We start from the raw sequence: 25,076 nt of genomic DNA, 5'->3' as shown, positions 1-25,076 counted from the left end.
ATCCGTTTCAATGTGGTGCTCATATTTTGAAGGTGAACTGCTGATTCCACTATTGTTGGAATGTTGCTCACTTCCAATATCATTAATGTTGCACACTTCACAGTTGTCACTTACGCAGCCACTCCACTCTCATTACAGTTTCTTCTGTGTTTCTGAGAGCTCATCCTGCAGCCGTTTTTTTCTCCAGTCCAAGAACTTACATCTCGCTTGATTGGCCTGCCATCCCGAAAGGAACCTCCTGCGAATTAAATAGTGATTGCAACTTGCAACGTCCTCTCAGAAACGTCTATATGAACACACCATACGGATGATCCTATTGAGAGTCTTGAGCAGATCAACCCCTAGCCTTTTGAAGGCCCTAAGCGAGATTTGGTATAAAAAGTTTTGAGATTTGGTGTTAAAGTAAAAATGTTGCAGTTCTAAAACTAATGTCATGCAATTCTACTCATTTTGCCATGAGGTGGTGATTGTTCTTTTGCAGTTTTATAGCTAATGTCATGCAATTCTGCACATTCAAATCAATTCCTACAATTCTAGGCATTTTGCCTCGACTAATGCCATTTTCATACGATATCTGAGTGAGAGTGACTAACAAAACCAATGCCCTGTGTGCCCAGTCTGTAATTTGATGATGATTAGGCTACTACTTGGTTTAGATAGCTGGCTAGACTACCTTACCTAGCAATATAAAATGTTTTTGCTAACATGGGCTTTGAGTGACTGTCATTGACTGACATAACAAGTGAAAAACTGCTGATGCACTACCAAATGTCCAACTTGTAGCGTGTGTATTCCATCGGTATAACTCAAAATCAGTAAGTTGAGTCCGCAACTGAGTTACTTAACATAAAATAAATAAAAAATAAAGTGTGTAAGCTCTGGTCTTGAGGGCCAAATATCAAGGTAAAATGCACGACTGATCATTTTCATTTATCTGTGGGAAAACAGTGCCCTCTTGTGCGTAAAATTAAATATCCACAAAAGAGGCCATGGGAGATTCAGTGTGAGATTGTTGTGCATTAGTTCATTGCCCTAATAGTCTACGCTATGGCAGACACACTGTTAATTTGGTACTGCTACTGAAACTGCCACTTCTGGCACATGTGTCAATCCTCAATAGGCGCTTCTCGAGCGCTGCTCATCACGTTGCCACGCAACAACCATCCATGATCACGCAGGACCTAGCGCGTTGCATACTGGGAGTATCTCGGTGATGCTGATTCAGAGTCGCCAGTAGTTACCACAGCCACAAAGTCATAAATCCCGCCTATTTCTACCATTTATATGCTTAAAATCTGATTTTAAACCTAATTCCCTAACCTTAACCACACTGCTAACCTTATGCCTAACCCTAACCTTAAATTAAGACCAAAAAGCAACAACAAAATCATGCATTTTTACGATAGCCAGACTTTTTGGCTGTGGTAACTAGTGGAAACTCTGATTCAGAGGAGTAGAACGATGCGGATAACGGGGAGAATGGAGACTGGTGCAACGACAAACGACACATAGCCTATGTCTTTACCACGACCTCGCTCAAGAAATGATGCACCTCTCAAATTCCTCGCGCACCGAGGCCTTACACCGAAGTCAGAAGATAAGGTCTGGATGCAATGTTTTTCTCTTTGTTGAATTGACGTAAATGATCTTGCGGACATAAAGCACATTCAAAGGCATTGGCACCTTGGCTATAATAATGCTTATACACGGTCGCTCGCTTTGCTATGATAACTTGGGATAGCAAACGCCCCTTTGCTGTTTCTAGAGAAGAAAGAAATCTGGAATAGATTATTGGCAATCTACAACACAATTATTGACAACGTTGCCAGATGATGTCAAGAGCTTAAACATGACAATTCGTTTATTTTACATCTATTTAACAATAATCATTAATAATTTATTTTAAAAAATCACCCTAATGCAGATTTACGTCAGGGATTTGATTCACTCACAACGGGAGATGGAGTCTGTTACAAGCATCTAATCGGGTTCCTTTGCGTGGGCTTTCCCGATTGTAAACGACATTTCCCGTAGTGCCACTTGCGTCCATCCCATGCAGTGGAATGTTGAATCGCGGTTGAAATTTGTGATATTGGTCAATTAGGTGATTCCCGAAATATTTGTTTAGGGGCAGAGTAAAGCTAAACAACATACCCATTGGGCCATGGGCGCAGTGCAATGGTGAATGTGTGCAATGGTGAATTCTTGGAAAACGTCAAGCCTACTCTGGATGGACTTGTGCGCCGCCTGACGCTCGAGCCTACCGGTTGAGGGAGCACTGAAACTGCAGTGCGGAGAAAATGTAACAGTAGGAGGAGAATGATAGTAGAGCTTCTGTGCCCGGGGACTGCTGTTAGTTGCGATGAAGAGGTTGTGCCTTATGGAGTTATATCTAAGGAAAGCATATTAGAAACAGAACGAGTCCCTCCCCGTTGTAGCAGTAAGGTGGGAGCGCAAATGGCAATGCATAGGCCCAACCTCAGATAAGTGCAGTGGGCTACTGAAATGGTAGGCTACACCCTTGTTTTACATTTTAGTCGTTTAGCAGACGCTGTTATCCAGATCGACCTACAGCAGTGAGTGAATCCATACATTTTCGGGAATCGAAACCACAATTATCACAATTGTTACAATTGACCGCTGTCATTTTTTAAATGTATTTTTTTAGATTTTGGTTAGTTACAGATTTTGAAGAATATAAAGACATGACTCAAATATATGCCTACTAAAAGGGTTTTGCCAAATGTGGGTGTGTGGTATTGTAGTTGTTCAATCCAAAGTCCCTATTGCAGGTTGCTAAAACCTGGGAGAAGAAAAGGGAGATCAATTTTTCAAAAAATGTCTGCCAGGTAAACTTCATCATTTTCCATGTACTTTACTGTAATCAACTAAGTGTAAATTGGCATTATTAAACCTGGAATGAATTACACGACAGAGTTCATTGTGTATTTTGCTTTATTCCTTTACACTCCATTCCTCTGACATCTTTGAGAAGATTTGCAGAATCTGCCTGCTTGTTCTTCAGACTTGCATGTATTGTTGCATTGAGGGTATCTTCCGCACATTGTCTAGGGCAGTGGGAAGCTTCCACACTGGTGTGAGGCTCACAGCATGTTCTCTCATGCTTGTGCATTTGATTTGAGAAGGCCTTGACCCCCAGCTGTTCTAATAGGTGTGGTGTCTGGCAGGCAGCACAATCTTAGGGAATGCCAGCAGGTGTGTAAAATTAGGGGGTCTGGGGCGCTATTTTTGGCCTGGATGGTGCTGTAATGAGTGGCGCTGTCCAATGTGCTGAAAAGAGCTTCTGTCACACCTGTGCTTATGGATTCCGTTTGCAGCTAATTTGTACGCAATCACACGTTTTGGCTCTAACTGTTGCTGTCCCTGGTGCTAAATCTGCGACCAACACGTTTGTTTTGAACTCAGGCCGCGGTGCTCTCTGTGGAGCTGAATTGTTTACTTATTAGCCCATAGACACATTTGGGGTTCAGAGGTGTTAGTGAGTGAGATGTCTCCAGTTTACAAGGGGTTTGTAGCCTACATTAGTGTTTTTTTCTTCCCAGGTAAATGGCTGAATCGAGTTGGGAGCTACTGTGCCTCTGTCTGGCCGACCAATGCAGTGTGTAGGGACGGTCGCCCAGCCCGACGAAAACATGAACGGAGCGGGGGAGCAGGTGGACATCCTGTCTCCCAACTGCATGGTAAAGGACCGATGGAAAGTGGTGAGTTTATTTATCTTCAGTGCCATTTTGACCATGTAATTGAGTCTCAGCGGAGTGATTGGTTTGAATAATTGAGTAATTGATTGAAATTAAATTAAGTTATTAGTTGAGAATCTCTGATTTGGAATATTCCTTACCCTGATGTGAACTAGCCTGGTCACAGCTGTTGGTGCTCGCTTGCCAAATCGTACGGTCAGTATGTTTTCATTAACTTGTCCAGTTTTTTTGTCGGCATTTAGAAAGTTTCATATACATTAGATATGACAATTGCCTGCTAGGGTCCGTATTTTGTCAATAAAAACAGCTGGGCGTAATGATGTCACAACAAACAATAAAACCATTTTTCACAAAAACCTAGTGTCAAAACAAATGATTGGTTGAAGTATTTCCATAACCCATTTAGGCAAATTGCTCATGAATAAATTGTCAGCCTGTATACCCTCCCACCTATCTGATTCTTGTCTCAGGTAGCCCGTGAATGACGGCATGGCCAGATTGCAATAATTGACTGATATTTGCCATATTCTAATAATTCTCTGTCATGGTGAAACTTGCACTCCTGTAGATCTGAAATAATTGGATGGTGAAACTTGCCAGCCAACCAGAAAAGCAAGGTGAAGCAATTCAGGCATTCTTCAAAGTAAGGACATTCTTGTCCTGCAAAGAAGCATTATTCTTTATAGTTGACAAAATAGATTTAGCAAGCAGTAGGCATTTAGAATGAAATGTGGAGTGGAGTTTTATAGTTACACAGTTGTCATCACGTGCCCTGTGGATCTTCAAAATTATTCGGCAGTCATTTATTCGAAAAACAGTTTCCACCATCATTTGTCGCAATAAGAAAGTTAGACAAAAACGTTAAATTCATCCCTGACAAATGGATGAAAATGTTATGGATCTTTAGAACATTTCTGCTATATCTGCCTTTTGTCATGGCTGAGTTCCTCCTCTTTATCTGAAGAATACAAAATGAAAAACAAAGAATACAAAATGCAGCGTAGTTCGTGTTTAACATGTTTTAATGAAAGACGATAACGTGAACACTACACAAATGCAAAAATAACAAACGTGGCAAAACCGAAACAGTCCTATCTGGTGCAGAGAACACAAAGACAGGAAACAGAGACAACGATAGACAGCTGCCTCTAATTGAGAACCAATCTAGACAACCATAGACATAAACTATACCTAGAAAGGAGACAGCCCCATAAACATACAAAAAACCCTAGACAAGACGAAAAACACATACATCACCCATGTCACACCCTGACCTAACCAAAATAACAAGGAAAAACAAAGAATAATAAGGTCAGGGTGTGACAGTACCCCCCCCCCCAAAGGTGCGGACTCCCGGCCGCACACCTAAACCTATAGGGGAGGGTTTGGGTGGGCGTCTTTCCATGGTGGCAGCTCTGGCGCTGGACGTGGACCCCACCACACCATAGTCTTTGTCCTCTTAAGTCTCCTCCTAGGAACGGCGACCCTCGCTGTCAACCTAGGATTGGCAACCCTACAAAATGGCTCCACTGGTCTGAGGGACGACTCTGGACTGGCTGACGACTCCGGACTGGCTGACGACTCCGGACTGGCTGGCGGCTCTGGCGGATCCCGGCTGACTGGCGGCTCCCGGCTGACTGGCGGCTCTGGACAGGCGGGAGACTCTAGCAGCCCTGGACAGGCGGGAGACTCTAGCAGCCCTGGACAGGCGGGAGACTCTAGCAGCCCTGGACAGGCGGGGCGCACTGTAAGCCTGGTGCGTGGTGCCGGCGCTGGTGGTAGTGGGCCGAGGACACGCACCTCAGGGCGAGTGCGGGGAGGAGGAACAGGGAGTACTGGGCTCTGTACACGCACAGGAAGCCTGGTGCGGGGGGCTGCCACCGGAGGGCTGGTGCGTGTAGGTGGCACTGGATAGACCGGACCGTGCAGGCGCACTGGAGCTCTTGAGCACCGAGCCTGCCCAACCTTACCTGGTTGAATGCTCCCGGTCGCCCTGCCAGTGCGGCGACGTGGAATAGCCCGCACTGGGCTGTGCAGGCGAACCGGGGACACCATGCGTAAGGCTGGTGCCATGTACGCTGGCCCAAGGAGACGCACTGGAGACCAGATGCGTAGAGCCGGCTTCATGGCACCTGGCTCGATGCCCACTCTATGCACCCGCACTGGGGACACCGTGCACTCCACAGCATAACACGGTGCCTGCCCGGTCTCTCTCGCCCTCTGGTAAGCACAGGAAGTTGGCGCAGGTCTCCTACCTGGCTTCGCCACACTTCCTGTGTGCCTCCCCTAAGATATTTTTGGGGCTGACTCTCGGGCTTCCAGCCCTGCTTCCGTGCTGCCTCTTCAAACAGCCGCCTCGCCGCTGTGGCTGCCTCCAGCTCTGCCTTGGGGCGGCGATACTCCCCCGGCTACGTCCATGGTCCATCTCCATCCAGTATCTCCTCCCAAGTCCAATAGTCCTGACATCGCTGCTCCTCCTGCCGCTGCCTGTCACCACGCTGCTTGGTCCTGTTTTGGTGGGTGATTCTATCACGGTTTTCTTCCCTTGAAGGAGAGGAGGACCAAAATGCAGCGTAGTTCGCGTTCAACATGTTTTAATGAAAGACGATAACACGACACAAATACAAAAATAACAAACGTGGCAAAACCGAAACAGTCCTCTGGTGCAGAGAACACAAAGACAGGAAACAATCACCCACAAAGTACCCACAGAATATGGCTGCCTAAATATGGTTCCCAATCAGAGACAACGATAGACAGCTGCCTCTAATTGAGAACCAATCTAGGCAACCATAGACATAAACTATACCTAGAAAGGAGACAGCCCCATAAACATACAAAAAACACTAGACAGGACAAAAAACACATACATCACCCATGTCACACCCTGACCTAACCAAAATAACAAGGAAAAACAAAGAATACTAAGGTCAGGGTGTGACAGCCTTTCCATTACACATTGCAATAAAAAAACATTTTGTAGAATAAACCTGGGTCAATGGAAACCTGCTTAGTGCTAGGTGTGACAATGATTATATGAGTTAGCAAGACAGCACAAACAGTTTTGGGACCAGGCTAGTTGAGAACTAGCATTTTTTTTAATGTTCACTTTAAATAACAGACAGCAAGCCATAATTAGCAGACATCCACATGACTCAGTTATTTACAGTGTTTATTCTTCTCTGCCACCACTTCCAGCTGAAGAAGATTGGTGGGGGAGGTTTTGGTGAGATCTATGAAGCATTGGACCTGCTGACCAGGGAGAATGTGGCTCTGAAGGTAGAGTCAGCCCAGCAGCCTAAACAGGTTCTCAAGATGGAGGTGGCCGTCCTCAAGAAACTGCAAGGTAAGGGCCTTTGTGGTTGAGCAGTAACACACACACACACATTAACAAATCAACACACATGTTACAGGTGTGGTTAAGCACCTGTAACGCTACCCATACAAAGTACGTATTAAATCCCCAAAGATTGTGGGTTCAGTCCCTGGGACCGCCTTTGCCAGTCTTTCCCTCATACTGCACTATACTGTTGGAATTCCACTCTCCTGTTATGAAATAGATAGAAAGTGCAAGTTAAGGGCAGGCATCTATCAAGGAGGGATGGGGATCACTAAGGACACGGATCAATCAATCGGAACATCACCTTGTACATGAATAAGCATGGCGAGGTTAATTAAGTTGTCTATCTATGGTCTACTGTGAAGTGAGGTAAACGTTAGTCTGTCTAGCTATTTGATTAGTGTTATTGGCATCTGTCTGGACAAGGTTGAAGGTGTGGTGATTGTTTGTTTTGCTCGGGGGTTGGATGAGTTGGATAGTCAATCGGTTGACTGTTGCACTGGGGTTTATACTGCTTTGTGCAAAATTATATTTTGGCATTGAGTGTTTCACATTGTTCGAATCCCGTAAAAAAACAGCTTGCCACAATCCACCTGAGCATGAGCATATTGTGTTGAAATATGCAGAGATTCTAATTTCTTAGGCAGCATTTATTTTGGGGTATTTCTATGGCTTGTTCTGGTCTGTAGCCCCAGGAACAGATACAGAACTGTGACTGCTGGCAGGGAGGATTGTTAATGAGCATGAAACTGTGTGAGTGTGTGTCTGCCTGGCTGTGCTTCTGTTAATGAGCATCCTTCTTCAAATGACTTGGGGAAATACCCTGAATGTTCTCTTACCACTGTTATTGAAATGCAAATCAACCTGAAAGACTAAGGTCATTGGAAATGACTTGCCTGAAGTTAGCATGCCCTAATTGTATTGTATGACTAAATCTAGGGACTACATGACTTTTAATATGTTTAATTCTCTGATAAATGCCTCATTCATATAGGAAGATACCACATTCTGAATGTATCAGGTCCTAGGAAAGCAATCTGATCCCAATTCTTCTAACAATGATGCAAAATGTTTTGAGATTATTACAAGGGTTGGTCTAACATCCAATTGAATCAGTTGTTTAACTGTGATGGTACAAGTGGATTTATAGATAGCTAATGTTATACTGACTGTATTGTACCATTTACACTAACCTCCATTCTTTCACAGGAAAAAATCATGTATGTAAATTCATCGGATGTGGAAGGAACGAGAAGTTTAACTATGTGGTCATGCAACTTCAGGTAACCATCTATCAAAACAGTCTGATAGAATTGCCTTAGGTAGAGATAATCACAGCCAGGCTACAAATAAGTAGAAAACAATGAATGAAAAGGAATTTTCTCTCTCTCCCTCTCCCTCTCACCCCCCCCCCTCTCTCCCTCTCCATCCCCCTCTCCCCTATCTCTCCGACTCCCCTTCCCTCTTTCTCCCCCTCCCCTCTTTCTCCTCCCCCTCTTCCCATTTCCCTCTCTCCTCCAACCCTCTCCCCATCTCTCTCCCTCTCCTCCCCGCCCTCTCTCCCACTCTTTTCCCTACGCATTCTCCCCCCCCCCAGCAGGGGAGAAACCTAGCAGACCTGAGGAGGAGTCAGCCTCGCGGCACCTTCACCATGAGCACCACGCTACGCCTGGGCAAACAGATTCTGGAGTCCATAGAGGCCATCCACTCTGTGGGCTTCCTGCACAGAGACATCAAGCCTGTAGGTGGCATTCTCAGTAACTATTAACTTAATGCCTGCAGGTATAAGGCATTATGATGTGTGGTTACAATGCATTGTAAGGGGTAGAAAGAATGGTGGTGAGATAGAGAGAACGAAAGAGAGTGAGAGACCGATTGGGGGTGAGACAGAGCAAGACAGATGGGAGTGTGTGAGAGAGAGTGAGAGGCCAAGTGTGTGAGAGTGTGTGAGAGACCGATTGGGGGTGAGACAGAGCAAGACAGATGGGAGTGTGTGAGAGACCGATTGGGGGTGAGACTTATTAGGGGTGAGACAGAGCAAGACAGATGGAAGTGTGTGAGAGACAGTGAGAGACCGATTGGGGGTGAGACAGAGCAAGACAGATGGGAGTGTGTGAGAGAGAGTGAGAGACCGATTGGGGGTGAGACAGAGCGAGACAGATGGAAGTGTGTGAGAGAGAGTGAGAGACCAATTGGGGGTGAGACAGAGCGAGACAGATGGAAGTGTGTAAGAGAGAGTGAGAGACCAATTGGGGGTGAGACAGAGCGATACAGATGGAAGTGTGTGAGAGAGAGTGAGAGACCAATTGGGGGTGAGACAGAGTGAGACAGATGGAAGTGTGTGAGAGAGTGAGAGACCAATTGGGGGTGAGACAGAGCGATACAGATGGAAGTGTGTGAGAGAGAGTGAGAGACCAATTGGGGGTGAGACAGAGTGAGACAGATGGAAGTGTGTGAGAGAGTGAGAGACCAATTGGGGGTGAGACAGAGCAAGACAGATGGAAGTGTGTGAGAGAGACGGAGAAAGAGAGACTAGGACTGCATAATATCAGCAAAATAATTGCGATTACACTTTTTTTTACCAAATATGGTGATTGCAATTTGTATCGCAAAATACTGTACAGTAGATCAAAACACTTTGGTGAACTGTTGAAGTCATAGAAATGTAGAATGATTTTTATTAAGAAGCAACGTGGAAAGCAGCATCGTTTTTGTTTGGAACAATCTGTTTGACCTAACAGACCAGCATGGGAACATATAGTGAATCTTAACAGCGGGGAGGAACTGCGAAAGGGGAGCGGGGCCTGGTGTGTGTGGGAAGCAGCCGCAAGAGTAGAAAAAAAATAAGTAAAACTATAAAAACTGATGTCATACACGGCTGGGTAGCATTTCAAAATATTGCATGCAATATGGATCTCTTACAATATGGACCTCTTGCGATATGGATCTCTTGCGATATGGATATTGCACATCAATATTTCAATTTTGATCAGAATTTGATTAATTAAGCAGTTGTAAGAGAGACAATGTTGATCTCAGTCTGTGTGCTCAAAAATGGATAGCACTTTGGGTTAGTGAGCCTCAACGTAACATCTAGGCCTTATTGGCGCCAATATTGTCAATTAAAACCAGTCTAATTCGTTTAGGTGTTGGGCAAAAGCTAGTCTCACGTCTATGCAATGATAGGGGGAAACACTGCTTTGGGCTTCGCCTGTTTATATTCCTGTGATGTCCTCAACTCAATCTGTTTCTCGTTTTTTTTCCCAGTCTAACTTTGCTATGGGTCGACTCCCCTCCACCTATAGAAAGTGCTTCATGTTAGACTTTGGCCTGGCTCGCCAGTACACCAACACTACCGGAGAGGTTCGACCGGTAAGTAGCCATGGAAGGATTTTGTTAATATCATGTATTATGGTATGTTACTATTCAAAGCTATTGAATCATTCTAACAACAATATAAATAATATGATAAAGGCTAATATACAGTTGGCAGTATTGTAAAGTACTTAAGTAAAATTACTTTAAAGTACTACTTAAGTCGTTTTTTGGGGTATCTGTACTTTCCTTTATTATTAACATTTTTGACAACTTTTACTTTTACTTCATTACATTCCTAAAGAAAATGATGTACGTTTTACTCCATACATTTTCCCTGTAAATTATGACTGATAGTTGGATCGTGCCCCTGGCTATCCGTAAATTTAAAAAACTAGAAAATGTGGCTGTATGCTTTGCCTAATAAAAGGAATTTGAAATCATTTATACTTTTACTTTTGATACTTAAGCATATTTAAAACCAAATTGGGTACTTTTCCCACCACTGACAGTTGGCAAACAAGATGCAGGCTAATATACAGTTGTCTAGCCTGATGCAGGCTAATATATAGTTGTCTAGCCTGATGCAGGCTAATATATGGTTGTCTAGCCTGATACGGGCTAATATACAGTTGTCTAGCCTGATACGGGCTAATATACAGTTGTCTAGCCTGATACGGGCTAATATACAGTTGTCTAGCCTGATGCAGGCTAATATATAGTTGTCTAGCCTGATGCAGGCTAATATATGGTTGTCTAGCCTGATACGGGCTAAAATACAGCTGGCTACCCTGATACGGGCTAAAATACAGCTGGCTAGCCTGATACGGGCTGATGTACGGTTTGCTAGCCTGATATGGGCTAATATACGGTTGGCTAGTCTGATACGGGCTAATATACGGTTGGCTAGCCTGATACAGGCTAATATACAGTTGGCTAGCCTGGGCAACAGGGGAGGTTCTTTCTGTTTTTCTTCTTGCTGACTCAGCCTCCAGTCATCGATTAGATAGGCAGGCCTGTACTGCAGATATAGAACAGCGACGGGACCACACACACACTCACGCACACACATGCACGCACACAAACACACTGTTGTAAATTCTAACATGCCGTTTCTGAGGCACTATTCCTGGGACTTCCTTCAGAAGGAATGGGTGTTACTATCAAAATGGTGGTGCACATGCCCAGTTTACAGTTATTGTATCAGAGATGCCAATGACAATTAGAAAGATGATGTCATCTGATTCTGGTACATTTAAGTTATGCCTTAAGCTGTGTAAATTCATTAGTTAATAGTTTGTTAACGTTAATGAATGCATAATTTATTTGGAAATTGCCTTGTTATATGTTCACATAGCGTTGATGTTAAAGGACAAATCTACTCAAAAACTATCTTTTGGTATTTTTTTCCATTATGCCACTGTTGATGCAGTCCCCAAAACACATGCAAAACATGGACTAATGAAAAAATACTAAAAGATAGTTTTAAGTAGATTTTTTCCTTTAAGGTTTTTACAGATGTTATGCTGCCATGTGATGCTGTTCCTTATTCACCTGTGTGTTTTTATTTTTTGCAGTTTTGCTGTTCCTTTTTGGGCTTTTCTGTTCGAAGCGCATGCTTGTGATCCGTCTCATCAGTAAGGTGCTTGATCCCATTTACGTTTTTATTATCTCTCCCTGCCTGAGAAATTTTCCATATCCTTCCTCGTCTCGTTTTAGGTTTGCATTTAAGTACTTTAGTTCCATCAATCGTTTTCTTTCTAGTTGTCTGTGGGAAATTATGTTTCAGGTTTTGTCCTGAAAAGAACTTACCGCATTTTATTTTCCAGCCCAGAACTGTGGCGGGATTTCGGGGAACTGTTCGTTATGCGTCAGTAAATGCTCATAAAAACAAAGTAAGTTATTTTTGGGGTGAAAAAATGAAATGCATTACAAATGAATTCCAACCTGAGGGTTTTGTGTTACATGAGTTTGTCAGGAAATCTAAAATAGCTGTTGTGTATGTACTCCAGTAAATCATGAAAATTATTATCTGATGAATCCATTTTTTACCTTCTCAGGAAATGGGTCGTCATGACGATCTATGGTCGCTATTTTACATGTTGGTAGAGTTTGCAGTCGGTCAGTTACCATGGAGAAAAATTAAAGATAAGGTGAGATACTATCTACTGTTGCTATTATAATTATTACAATTCCCAATATCAGTTATTTCCAATATTTCTTCATTCTGGTCTAGGGGACCCAAAGAGATGCACAGTGTTATTTTTTCCCTTAGCGCTACACACCTGATTCCACTAATCAACTCATCATCAAACCTTTCACTAGTGGAATCAGGTGTGTGGTGCTTGGGCAAAAATAAAATGTGCACCCTTTGGGGTCTCCAGGACCAGGATTAAGAAACCCTGCAGTAGAGAATGGTTACTAGTGTCTACTGGTGTCTGCTGGGCTCAACTGGTATCTAATGCTTTCTACTGTATCTCTTGTTTGTTACCAGGAGCAAGTGGGTCAGATTAAAGAGCGCTACGACCACAGAATGCTGCTCAAACACATGCCTTCTGAGTTTTACATCTTCCTGGATCATGTTTTAGGCCTTGACTACTTCACCAAACCAGATTACCAGGTACCTATTGTTCACTCCCTGCACGTGCATTCAAATGATTTATCCCCCATTGAATATTTTTATTCTGGTGTTCATTTCAATAGCAGAGGGAACAAGACATGGAAGTGTGGCAATGTGAGACTAACTCCCATACCAAACCCTCTCTATAATTTTCAGTAATGAAACTATTCAAAAACCATCTGACGAAAAATACATTTTAGTACTTAAAGTAAAGCTTATTATTGTATAGCAGGTTTGGTTGAATTTCAACTTTATACTTTATACTTATACTACAACTTTTCCCTGTGATCGTCTGTGCAGTTGCTGATGTCGGTCTTTGAGAACAGTATGAAGGAACATATCATCACAGAGAACGAGCCTTTTGATTGGGAGAAGGGAGGGACGGATGGAGTGCCTCTGTCCACCAGCACGTCAACGCCCCCTCAACAGAACACACGACAGACTCCCGCCGTGATCGGGTAAGGGAATCAAAATGAGCTAATAGCTTTAGCTATTTAGTTTTACGGTCTTCTAACCAATTGTTCTATTATGTGGGTTTGTTTTGCGATATTTGTAAATTATTTTGTACATAATGTTTCTGCAACCGTATCTTACGAAAGGAAAGAGCTTCTGGATACCAGAAGCCATAGATTACAGGCAACATTCGCACTGAGCTAAAGGGTAGAGCTGCCGCTTTCAAGGTGCGGGACTCTAACCCGGAAGCTTACAAGAAATCCCGCAATGCCCTGCGACGAACCATCAAACAGGCAAAGCGTCAATACAGGGCTAAGATTGAATCATACTACACCGGCTCCGACGCTCGTCAGATGTGGCAGGGCTTGCAAACTATTACAGACTACAAAAGGAAACACAGCCGCGAGCTGCCCAGTGACACGAGCCTACCAGACAAGCTAAATCACTTCTATGCTCACTTCGAGGCAAGCAACACTGAGGCATGCATGAGAGCATCAGCTGTTCCGGACGAACGCTCTCCGTAGCCGACGTGAGTAAGACCTTTAAACAGGTCAACATACACAAGGCTGTGGGGCCAGACGGATTACCAGGATGTGTGCTCTGGGCATGTGCTGACCAACTGGCAGGTGTCTTCACTGATATTTTCAACATGTCCCTCCCTGATTGAGTCTGTAATACCAATATGTTTCAAGCAGTCCACCATAGTCCTGGGCCCAAGAACACAAAGCCAACCTGCCTAAATGACTACGTAGCCATGAAGTGCTTTGAAAGGCTGGTAATGGCTCACATCAACCGCATCCTCCCAGAAACCCTAGACCCACTCCAATTTGCATACCATCCAAACAGATCCACAGATGATGCAATCTCTATTGCACTCCACACTGCCCTTTCCCACCTGGACGAAAGGAACACCTATGTGAGAATGCTGTTCATTGACTACAGCTCAGCGTTCAACACCATAGTACCCTCAAAGCTCATCACCAAGCTAAGGATCCTGGGACTAAACACCTTCCTCTGCAACTGGATCCTGGACTTCCTGACAGGCCGCCCCCAGGTGGTGAGGGTAGGTAGCTTGCTGACGACACAACCGTGGTAGGCCTGATCACCGACATCGACGAGATAGCCTATAGGGAGGAGGTCAGAGACCTGGCCGGGTGGTGCCAGAATAACAACCTATCCCTCAACGTAACCAAGACTAAGGAGATGATTGTGGACTACAGGAAAAGGAGCACTGAGCATGTCCCCATTCTCATCGACGGGGCTGTAGTGGAGCAGGTTGAGAGCTTCAAATTCCTTGGTGTCCACATCAACAACAAACTAGATTGGTCCAAACACACCAAGACAGTCGTGAAGAGGGCACAGCAAAGCCTATTCCCCCCTCAGGAAACGAAAAAGATTTGGCATGGGTCCTGAGATCCTCAAAAGATTCTACAGCTGCAACAGTTGCGGCCTCCGACCACAAGGCACTTCAGAGGGTAGTGCGTACGGCCCAGTACATCACTGGGGCAAAGCTTCCTGCCATCCAGGACCTCTACACCAGGCAGTGTCAGAAGAAGGCCCTAAAAATTGTCAAAGACCCCAGCCACCCCATTCATAGACTGTTCTCTCTACTACCGCATGGCAAGCGGTACCGGAGTGCCAAGTCTAGGACAAAAAGGCTTCTCAACAGTTTTTACCCCCAAGACATAAGACTCCTGAACAGGTAACCAAATGGTTACCCGGACTATCTGCATTGTGTCCCACCACCCGCCAACCCCTCTTTTTACGCTACTGCTACTCTCTGTTCATCATATATGCATAGTCACTTTAATGATACCCACATGTACATACTACCTCAATAAGCCTGACTAACCAGTGTCTGTATATAGCCTTGTTACTCTTATTTTCAAATGTCTTTTTACTGTTGTTTTATTTCTTTACTTACCTACACACACACACACACACACACACACACACACACACACACACACACACATACATACCTTTTTTTCCCTGCACCATTGGTTAGAGCCTGTAAGTAAGCATTTCACTGTAAGGTCAACACCTGTATTCGGCACACGTGACAAATAAACTTTGATTTGATTTATGCAACTGTGAGGATTTGTAACGTTGTGTAAAATGAAAAAGGAATCAGACTTCAAAACATTAAAAACGCATCCACATGAAGATGTCTATCCACTACTTATTAACAAGATTTAACAGCAGAAAGCAGAAAGGATTTCAAAGGGAATCACACTTCAAAACATTTTGGAGACATCAATATAAAATATGAAAACATCTAGCCAGCCAAGAGATTACACAATTCCCATTTACCTGTAGTCTAATTGACTTAAAGAATCAGGAACAAACAGTCTAATGCTGGTTGTAACAATTCATTCAGATTTAGAATGCAACTGTGAGGATTTGTAACACACTGTTTGCCTTTGAAGTGATATAGGATATTTTCGACAACGACACTCATTTAATTAATCGCCTGGTCATTTTGTAAAAGAGAATGTGCTCTCATTAATGTAATAATTTAATAATTGAGAATGTTCTCAATAACTTACCTTGTTAAATTACAGGTAATGAAAGAATGAATAAAAAATAAAGAAAATAGTCTATATCAGTCCATGTTCTGTGTTTTCCCAGGGTGGTGAACGTGACTCTGGTTCCTGGGGAGCTGCCGAGGGAGAACACAGATGATGTTCTACAAGACGAGCACCTGAGTGACCAGGAAAACGCTCCACCTGCAGTACCCAGCAGGCCTTGCGAGGGGACACCTCCCCAGATGGAAGCCGAGGCGTGGAACGACACCGACTTAAACCGCAACCAACTCAGGATCAGCATCAGCAAGGTACAGGAGGGACCATCTAATATATCCTCATTGTATCTCACCGTGGTACTGTCAGCACTATGAAACATTTTCTTACAGTCTTTAAATATATTAAAACGGTAGAAGTACATTAGAAGGGATAGTTTACTTTGTTGTTGGTTTTCAATGACCATCTATTACGTTCAGAGGATATAGACCATATAAATAGATGAATAGAATGGGCTTGCAAACTCTAACCCTGACAATTTGACTGGTAAACTCATGGGTGCACTTGCAATGGTTGCCTGGTATTGTGATGCAATCATTTCCATGGTAATGTAAAATGTTCATTCAAATTATATTAACTTATGTGGCTCATGCAATGGAATATGGAATATTTTTTGCAATGTCAGTTGAGTTGAATAAGCATATCACAGCACAGATTGATGGTCATGGCTAGAAGGGATCCAACTTTTGTCAAATTAACGTCAGATTTGATGTTTTGTAGCAGGTTAGGAGAACTTATTCAGCAGGTTAGGAGAATTAACGTAGCAGTTTAGGAAAATTAGGTTAAGGTTAGGAAAAGGGTTAGAGTTAGCAAAAATGCAACAACAAAATTAACTATTGACGTTAATTTGACAAAAGCAGGATCCCTTCCAGCCAAGACACATATTGATGGATCCACTTCCTGCTTTTACTTCCTGCTTTTACTTCCTCATTTGCTCCTATGGGTACACTCGCAATGGTAGCCAGTCCACTCATTATCATTGACTTATCATTTCAATGATATAGACATACCTGGTTGTAGATAGACCAGGAGATATACAGTTGAAGTCGTAAGTTTACATACACTTAGGTTGGAGTCATTAAAACTCATTTTTCAACCACTCCACAAGTTTCTTGTTAACAAACTATAGTTTTGGCAAGTTGGTTAGGACATCTACTTTCTGCATGACACAAGTAATTTTTCCAACAATTGTTTACAGACAGATTATTTCACTTATAATTCACTGTATCACAATTCCAGTGGGTCAGAAGTTTACATACATTAATTTGACTGTACCTTTAAACAGCTTGGAAAATTCCAGAAAATTATGTCATGGCTTTAGAAGCTTCTGATAGGCTAATTGACATCATTTGAGTCAATTGGAGGTGAACCTGTGGATGTATTTCAAGGCCTACCTTCAAACTCAGTGCCTCTTTGATTGACATCATGAGAAAATCTAAATAAATCAGCCAAGACCTCAGAAAACAAATTGTAGACCTCCACAAGTCTGGTTCATCCTTGGGAGCAATTTCCAAATGCCTGAAGGTACCACGTTCATCTGTACAAACAATAGTACGCAAGTATAAACACCATGGGACCACACAACCGTCCTACCGCTCAGGAAGGAGACACGTTCTGTCTCCTAGAGATGAACGTACTTTGGTGCAAAAAGTGCATATTAAATCCAGAACAACAGCAAAGGACCTTGTGAAGATGCTGGAGGAAACAGTTACAGAAATATCTATATCCACAGTAAAACGAGTCCTGTATCGACATAACCTGAAAAGCCGCTCAGCAAGGAAGAAGCCACTGCTCCGAAACCGCCATAAAAAAAACAGACTACGGTATACAACTCCACATGGGGACAAAGATTGTACTTTTTGGAGAAATGTCCCCTGGTCTGATGAAACAAAATTGAACTGTTTGGTCATAATGACCATCGTTATGTTTGGAGGAAAAAGGGGGAGTTTTGCAAGCCCGAAGAACACCCTCCCAACCGTGAGGCACCGGGGTGGCAGCATCATGTTGTGTGGGTGCTTTGCTGCAGGAAGGATTGGTGCACTTCACAAAATAGTTGGCATCATGAGGAAGGAAAATTATGTGGATATATTGGAGCAACATCTCAAGACATCAGTCAGGCAGTTAAAATCTTGGTCGCAAATGGGTCTTCCAAATGGACAATTACCCCAAGCATACTTCCAAAGTTTTGGAAAAATGGCTTAAGAACAACAAAGTCAAGGTATTGGAGTGGCCATCACAAAGCCCTGACCTCAATCCCATAGAAAATTTGTGGGCAGATCTGAAAAAACGTGTGCGAGCAAAGATGCCTACAAACCTGACTCAGTTACACCAGCTCTGTCAGGAGGAATGGACCAAGATTCACCCAACCTATTGTGGGAAGCTTGTGGAAGGCTACCCAAAACGTTTGACCCAAGTTAAACAATTTAAAGGCAATGCTACCAAATGCTAATTGAGTGTATGTAAACTTCTGACCCACTGGGAGTGTGATGACAGAAATAAAAGCTGAAATTAATCATTCTCTCTACCATTATTATGACATTTCACATTCTTAAAATAAAGTGGTGATCCTAACTGACCTAAAACAGGAAATGTTTACTTGGATTAAATGTCAGGAATTGTGAAAAACTGAGTTTAAATGTATTTGGCTAAAGTGTATGTAAACTTCCGACTTCAACTGTATTTCAGGTACTGTGTTTACAATGAATTTAAGGTGCTCAAACATGGCAAAGTAAATAATAATACCTTTACAATACAGTTCAAGCTGCTATATACCTGCAGTACACAATAGGTCTAACTCTTGACAGTGATAGTTAACAGTGGTAACCCTAGAAACGCCCTTTCCCCCAGGGGAAGTTGGCTGTGGAGGAAGAGGAGCCTGCTAGAGGGACGTGTCCTGATGCCCTCGTGGGTGGAGCTCCCCCAGAAATGACTGGTGCTCAGGTCTGCGCTCTGCGGTACCGGAGGATCAACAGCCCAGAGTCAGACCGTCTGTCCGCCGCAGACGGGAGACCAGACATCTACGACAAACGAGGGTGAGTGCGCACTACACTGAGTGTACAAAACATTAGGAACACCAGCTCTTTCCATGACAGACTGACCAGGTGAGTCCAGGTGAAAGATATGATCCCTTATTGATGTCACTTGTTAAATCCACTTCAATCAGTGTGGATAAAGGGGAGGAGACCCCCCTTTATCCACACAGAAAGATGTTTATTTGTGGATGTCTGCCATTCAGAGGGTGAATGGGCAAGACAAAATATTGAAGTGCTTATGAACTGCATCACGCTGCTGGCTTGCTTTTGAAGCTAAGCAGGGTTGGTCCTGTTTGGGCCCTGGATGGGAGACCAGATGCTGCTGGAAGTGGTGTTGGAGGGCCAATAGGAGGCACTCTTTCCCAAGGCAGTGATTGGGGGCATTTCCCTGTGTAGGTTTCTGTCTTTCGGATGGGATGTTAAACGGTGTCCTGACTCTGTGGTCACTAAAGATCCCATGCACTTATCATAAGAGTAGGGGTATTAACCCTGGTGTCCTGGCTGAATTCCCAATCTGTCCCTCATATCATCACGGTCACCTAATCATCCCCAGGTTACAATTGGCTCATTCCTCTCCCCTGTAACTATTCCCCAGGTCATTGCTGTAAATTAGAATGTGTTCTCAGTCAACTTACCTGGTAAAATAAAATCAATAAATGGTAGTAGGTTCCTGGATCACTGGTTTGAGTCAAGAATTGCAATGCTACTGGTGTTTTCATGCGCAACAGTTTCCTGTGTGTATCAAGAATAGTCCACCATCCAAAGGACATCCAGCCAACTTGACACAACTTTGGGAAGCAATGGAGTCAACATGGGCCAGCATCCCTGTGGAATTCTTTTGACACCTTGTAGAGTCCATGCCCCAATTTCGCTGTTCTCAGTGCAAAAGGGGGTTCAGCTCAATATTAGGAAGGTGTTTCTAATGTTTTGTACACTCAGTGTATAGTGCAGACAAGTTAAACACTGTTGTGCATATGTATACTTTATGTACACACCACACATCAATCAATCAAATAGATTTTATAAAGCCCTTTTTGCATCAGCACCAGCGTAAACCCCCAAAGGTCACTCCCAAGAAGATAGGAACCTGGGAACAAACCTAGAGAGGAACCAGGCTGCAAGGGGTGGCCAGTCCTCTGCTGGTTGTATTGGGTAGAGATTATAAGAGTACCATTGGCCATTAGGACCAGATCGTTTTTTCAAGATGTTCAAACGTTCATAGATGACCAACCGGGTCGGATAGTAACCATGGCTATAGAGCAGCCATACTCAACAGGTCGACTGCAGTTCGGATCCGGACCCAGAATGGCGTCAATACGGACCACGGGTCCCGAAACAAACAAAACAAGAAAGAGATGGAGTGGGAGCCTAAGATCACGGTACACCAGATAAGACAGGCTGACCCTAGCTCCCCCGGCACATACAAGCTATTGCAGCATAACTACTTGGGACTGAGACACGTGGGTCGGGAGACAGGGTCACCCCTGGACAGGGCTAACCAGGAAGGAGTTAACCCCACCGACCACTTAAGGGATTTCAACAGACCACTAACTTACTACGCTGAGACCAGTGGTGTACCACAGTTTCACAGGGCCCCACTGCAAGGTCTGAGCAAGGGAGAGAAATGTGGCAGAGAGGAAAATTGCAGTTTTATATCTAATCTCCTGTAATTCAAAATATTTTTGCCGTGGCTTGTGATGTGTTTATATTCTATCTGGGGAGTGGGGGGGGTGACCTCCAGGGGGCCCCCATCCCCCAAAAAATAAAAAAATTATACATTTTCAGAGCCCGCTGGCACCCCCGGGGGGGACACACAAACACACACATACACTGAAAACACATTAAAACACAACACACATGCACACAGTCAAAATTAACATTTACCAAGGTTTTTGACAATGATTTTGTGTCTCCCTACCAGGTCTCGTATGGACATCCTGGGATCCCCGTCCCGCCACGTGCAGTCCTCCCAGCCTGCCCAGATGCACTCCCTGGAGGGAGGAGGTGGGGACCGGCAGGGTGGCAGTGGTAGACCTGGTCAAGAGGTCTCCGTAGCCTCTGTGGCCGACCCCGAGGCCCACAGTAACGCCTTCATCCGGTCTGTACCACTCGCCGAGGAGGAAGACTTTGACAGCAAGGAGTGGGTGATCATCGACAAGGAGACTGAGCTCCAGGACTTCCTGGGTCTCCTGGGCCCAGGGGCTGAGCCCACCACCTCGGGGCCCACCACCGACGAGGAGCCTGAGGAGCTGAGGCCCCTAGACGAAATGGAGGAGTGGAGGAGGTTACGGGGAGCTGGAGGTGGAGAGGTGGTGGTGAGGCCAAAGATGCGAGCAGGAGGCATTGGGGCGCAGCCAGAAGGGGAGGGGTCTAATGGGGCCAGTCCTGGGTACCCAGGTTATCACACTCTGCCTCATAGCCGTGGACACAGACCACGGCCACAGTCGGAGTACTTTGGAGCTCACGGACAGGTAAGAGCAATGGGCTGTGGGGTAGAGAAATGGTCTGTGTGTTGGTGTGTGAGTGTTTGTCTGGTTTGGGGTCCATTTGAACTGAATTGACTGTCTTTGTCTGCATCTGTGTTTGTCTTTTTGCGGGTCTATGTCTAGGTTACCCTGTTATTTCCTGTGTCCACAATGTAACTGGACACAATTTGAAAGAATGGTATACTTATTCTTAATCTTCTCAGGCTTTGGTAGTTACTTTTTGAAGGTCCATATGTGTGTATGGAAACACACTGTTCACTTGATCATTTTCAGTGCAGTGCAGATCTTACTGTATTTCCGCTTCATCTATCCACTGACTAAAGCCTGTATTGACAAAGCTGTCAGAAAGTCAATGAATAATATTTGTACTGTATTTATACCGGTAGTGTTGTATTTGCTAAGTCATCCAGTGTATGCAACAACACTGCAGATTCCTATAACGTATAAAAAATGTCCTGCCTCCATCCGGGATACACAGCTGTGCAAACAAACTTCATGAAGCACAGCAGTGTGGATGAACTGTTATCTGCAATGACTGAATTACAGCCATAGTTTTATAACATTAATATGGGCAGTTACATAGATTTACGTCACTAAAATGGGTGCAGTGAAAGTTAGATTTTCTATCTGTAAATGATCTGCAGATGGTCATACTATAAACTATCTGTTGATGAGCAATTGCTTGTTAAGGTTAGGGTTAGGTTTAGAAAAAGGGTAAGGGTTAAGTTTAGCGATAGGAAAAGGGTTACGGTCAGGTTTAGAGCTAGGGTTACGGTAAGGATAAGGGTAAGGGTTAAATTTAGCGATAGGATAAGGTTTAAGGTCTGGTTTAGAGCTAGGGTTAGGGTAAGTGTTAGGGTTAAGTTTAGCGATAGGATAAGGGTTAAGGTCAGGTTTAGAGCTAGGGTTAGGGTAAGTGTTAGGGTTAAGTTTAGCGATAGGATAAGGGTTAAGGTCAGGTTTAGAGCTAGGGTTAGGGTAAGGGTTAAGTTTAGCGATAGGATAAGGGTTAAGGTCAGGTTTAGGGTTAGGGTAAGGGTAAGGGTTAAGTTTAGCGATAGGATAAGGGTTAAGGTCAGGTTTAGAGCTAGGGTTAGGGTAAGGGTTAAGTTTAGCGATAGGATAAGAGTTAAGGTCAGGTTTAGAGCTAGGGTTAGGGTAAGGGTTAAGTTTAGCGATGGGATAAGAGTTAAGGTCAGGTTTAGAGCTAGGTTTAGGCAGTGGTGGAAAAAGTACCCAATTGTCATACTTGAGTAAAAGTACAGATATCTTAATAGAAAGTAACTCAAGTAGAGGTGAGTCGGCCAGTAGAATACTACTTGAGTTAAAGTCTAAAAGTATTTGGTTTTAAATATACTTAAGTATCAAAAGTAAATGTAATTGCTAAAATATACTTCAGTATCAAAAGTAAAAGTATAAATAATTTAAAATTCCTTATATTAAGCAAAGCAGACGGCACCATTTTCTTGTTTTCAAAATGTAGCCATAGCCACTCAGACATTAGTGAGTCCGCCAGGCCAGAGGCAGTAGGGATGACCAGGGATGTTTTCTTGATAAATGAAATTTGACCATTTTCATGTCCTGCTAAACAGTACATTTTGGTTGTCAGGGAAAATGTATGGTGTTAAAAGTACATTATTTTCTTTAGGAATGTAGTGAAGTAAAATGTAAAAGTTGTCAAAAATATAAATCGTCAAGTAAAGTACAGATACCCCCCAAAAAAATATTTTTGCCTTAAGTACTTTAAACCACTGGTGTTAGAGTTAGTAGATAGTTGAAATGTAACTGATAGTCTGTAGAGCATCTACAGATAGAATATCCATATAAAGTGTTCCCTTTCGTTTTTATTTGGTTTAAACATTATTATTTTCTCATTGATACAAATATATATTTTGCTAGAGACCTGTTCAAGATAGCAGCCATTTCAACCATGTTGTGCTGATGATGCAGGATGTGTCAGTGCATGTTCTGATAGCAAATATGTATCTGATTGACGTGTCAATCAAAGGAGCATGTACTGTAGGAGTGTTATGGGTCATGATGGTAAACTGTTCCAGTACACAAAAACTGTTCCACAACACAAGTAGTGATATGTCTCTCCTCCCTCTCCGCGCCATGTCAATCTCTGCCTCTTCGAAACCCGATTTAAATATCTTGCCAAAATAACATTGGCCTGTACCTGCATATCCATGTCCATGTCCAGTGACGGTCGGCAAAAACTGAAACACTCGAACAACATCCCTTTTCATCCATCCAAAATAAAACCCCACCCAAACAATTGTGCATAGGTCTCGTTTATCCCTCCCAAAAAAGAGATTGAAAAAAGAGATCCCTCCCTTTATATTTCTGCTGTCTGTGCGTGTGTGTGGTGGGCTCACTGCAACATGCACCCAGACATACGGAGACCCAGACATACGGAGACCCACTCACACAGAGACGCAGAGACCCAGACACACATACAGACAGAGACCCGGACACCCATACAGACAGAGACCCAGACACACAGAGACCCAGACATGCATACAAACAGAGACCCAGACACACATACAGAGACCCAGATACACAGAGACCCAAACACACAGAGACCCAGACGCACATACAAACAGAGACCCAGACGCACATACAAACAGAGACCCAGATACACATACAAACAGAGACCCAGACACACATACAAACAGAGACCCAGACACACATACAAACAGAGACCCAGACACACATACAAACAGAGACCCAGACGCACATACAAACAGAGACCCAGACACACATACAAACAGAGACCCAGACACACATACAAACAGAGACCCAGACACACATACAAACAGAGACCCAGACACACATACAAACAGAGACCCAGACACACATACAAACAAACAGACACACCCAGACCCAGACACATACAAACAGAGACCCAGACGCACATACAAACAGAGACCCAGACGCACATACAAACAGAGACCCAGACGCACATACAAACAGAGACCCAGACGCACATACAAACAGAGACCCAGACGCACATACAAACAGAGACCCAGACGCACATACAAACAGAGACCCAGACGCACATACAAACAGAGACCCAGACACACATACAAACAGAGACCCAGACACACAGAGACGCAGACGCACATACAAACAGAGACCCAGATACACAGAGACCCAGATACACATACAAACAGAGACCCAGACGCACATACAAACAGAGACCCAGACACACATACAAACAGAGACCCAGACACACATACAAACAGAGACCCAGATACACATACAAACAGAGACCCAGATACACATACAAACAGAGACCCAGACACACATACAAACAGAGACCCAGACACACATACAAACAGAGACCCAGACACACATACAAACAGAGACCCAGACACACATACAAACAGAGACCCAGACACACATACAAACAGAGACCCAGACACACATACAAACAGAGACCCAGACACACATACAAACAGAGACCCAGACACACATACAAACAGAGACCCAGACACACATACAAACAGAGACCCAGACACACATA

The 25,076-nt window shown here is 43.8% G+C and overlaps 1 protein-coding gene across 1 annotated transcript in view; it reads left to right on the top strand.

Moving 5' to 3' along the window:
- Positions 1–3,569: 3,569 nt before the first annotated feature.
- Positions 3,570–25,076, top strand: part of LOC115134989 (tau-tubulin kinase 1-like) — a 33,053-nt gene continuing 11,546 nt past the window's right edge. The window contains 12 exon segments of the mRNA XM_065023110.1: positions 3,570–3,722; positions 6,918–7,065; positions 8,269–8,342; positions 8,660–8,800; positions 10,327–10,431; positions 12,204–12,269; positions 12,435–12,527; positions 12,869–12,994; positions 13,295–13,452; positions 16,079–16,283; positions 18,877–19,061; positions 20,983–21,532. Coding sequence (XP_064879182.1) covers positions 3,615–3,722; positions 6,918–7,065; positions 8,269–8,342; positions 8,660–8,800; positions 10,327–10,431; positions 12,204–12,269; positions 12,435–12,527; positions 12,869–12,994; positions 13,295–13,452; positions 16,079–16,283; positions 18,877–19,061; positions 20,983–21,532 — 1,959 coding nt within the window. The 5' untranslated portion in view covers positions 3,570–3,614.

This window comes from Oncorhynchus nerka, linkage group LG10, assembly GCF_034236695.1.
Source record: "Oncorhynchus nerka isolate Pitt River linkage group LG10, Oner_Uvic_2.0, whole genome shotgun sequence".
Taxonomy (NCBI): domain Eukaryota; kingdom Metazoa; phylum Chordata; class Actinopteri; order Salmoniformes; family Salmonidae; genus Oncorhynchus; species Oncorhynchus nerka.
This window is presented reverse-complemented; position numbering and strand designations above follow the sequence as displayed.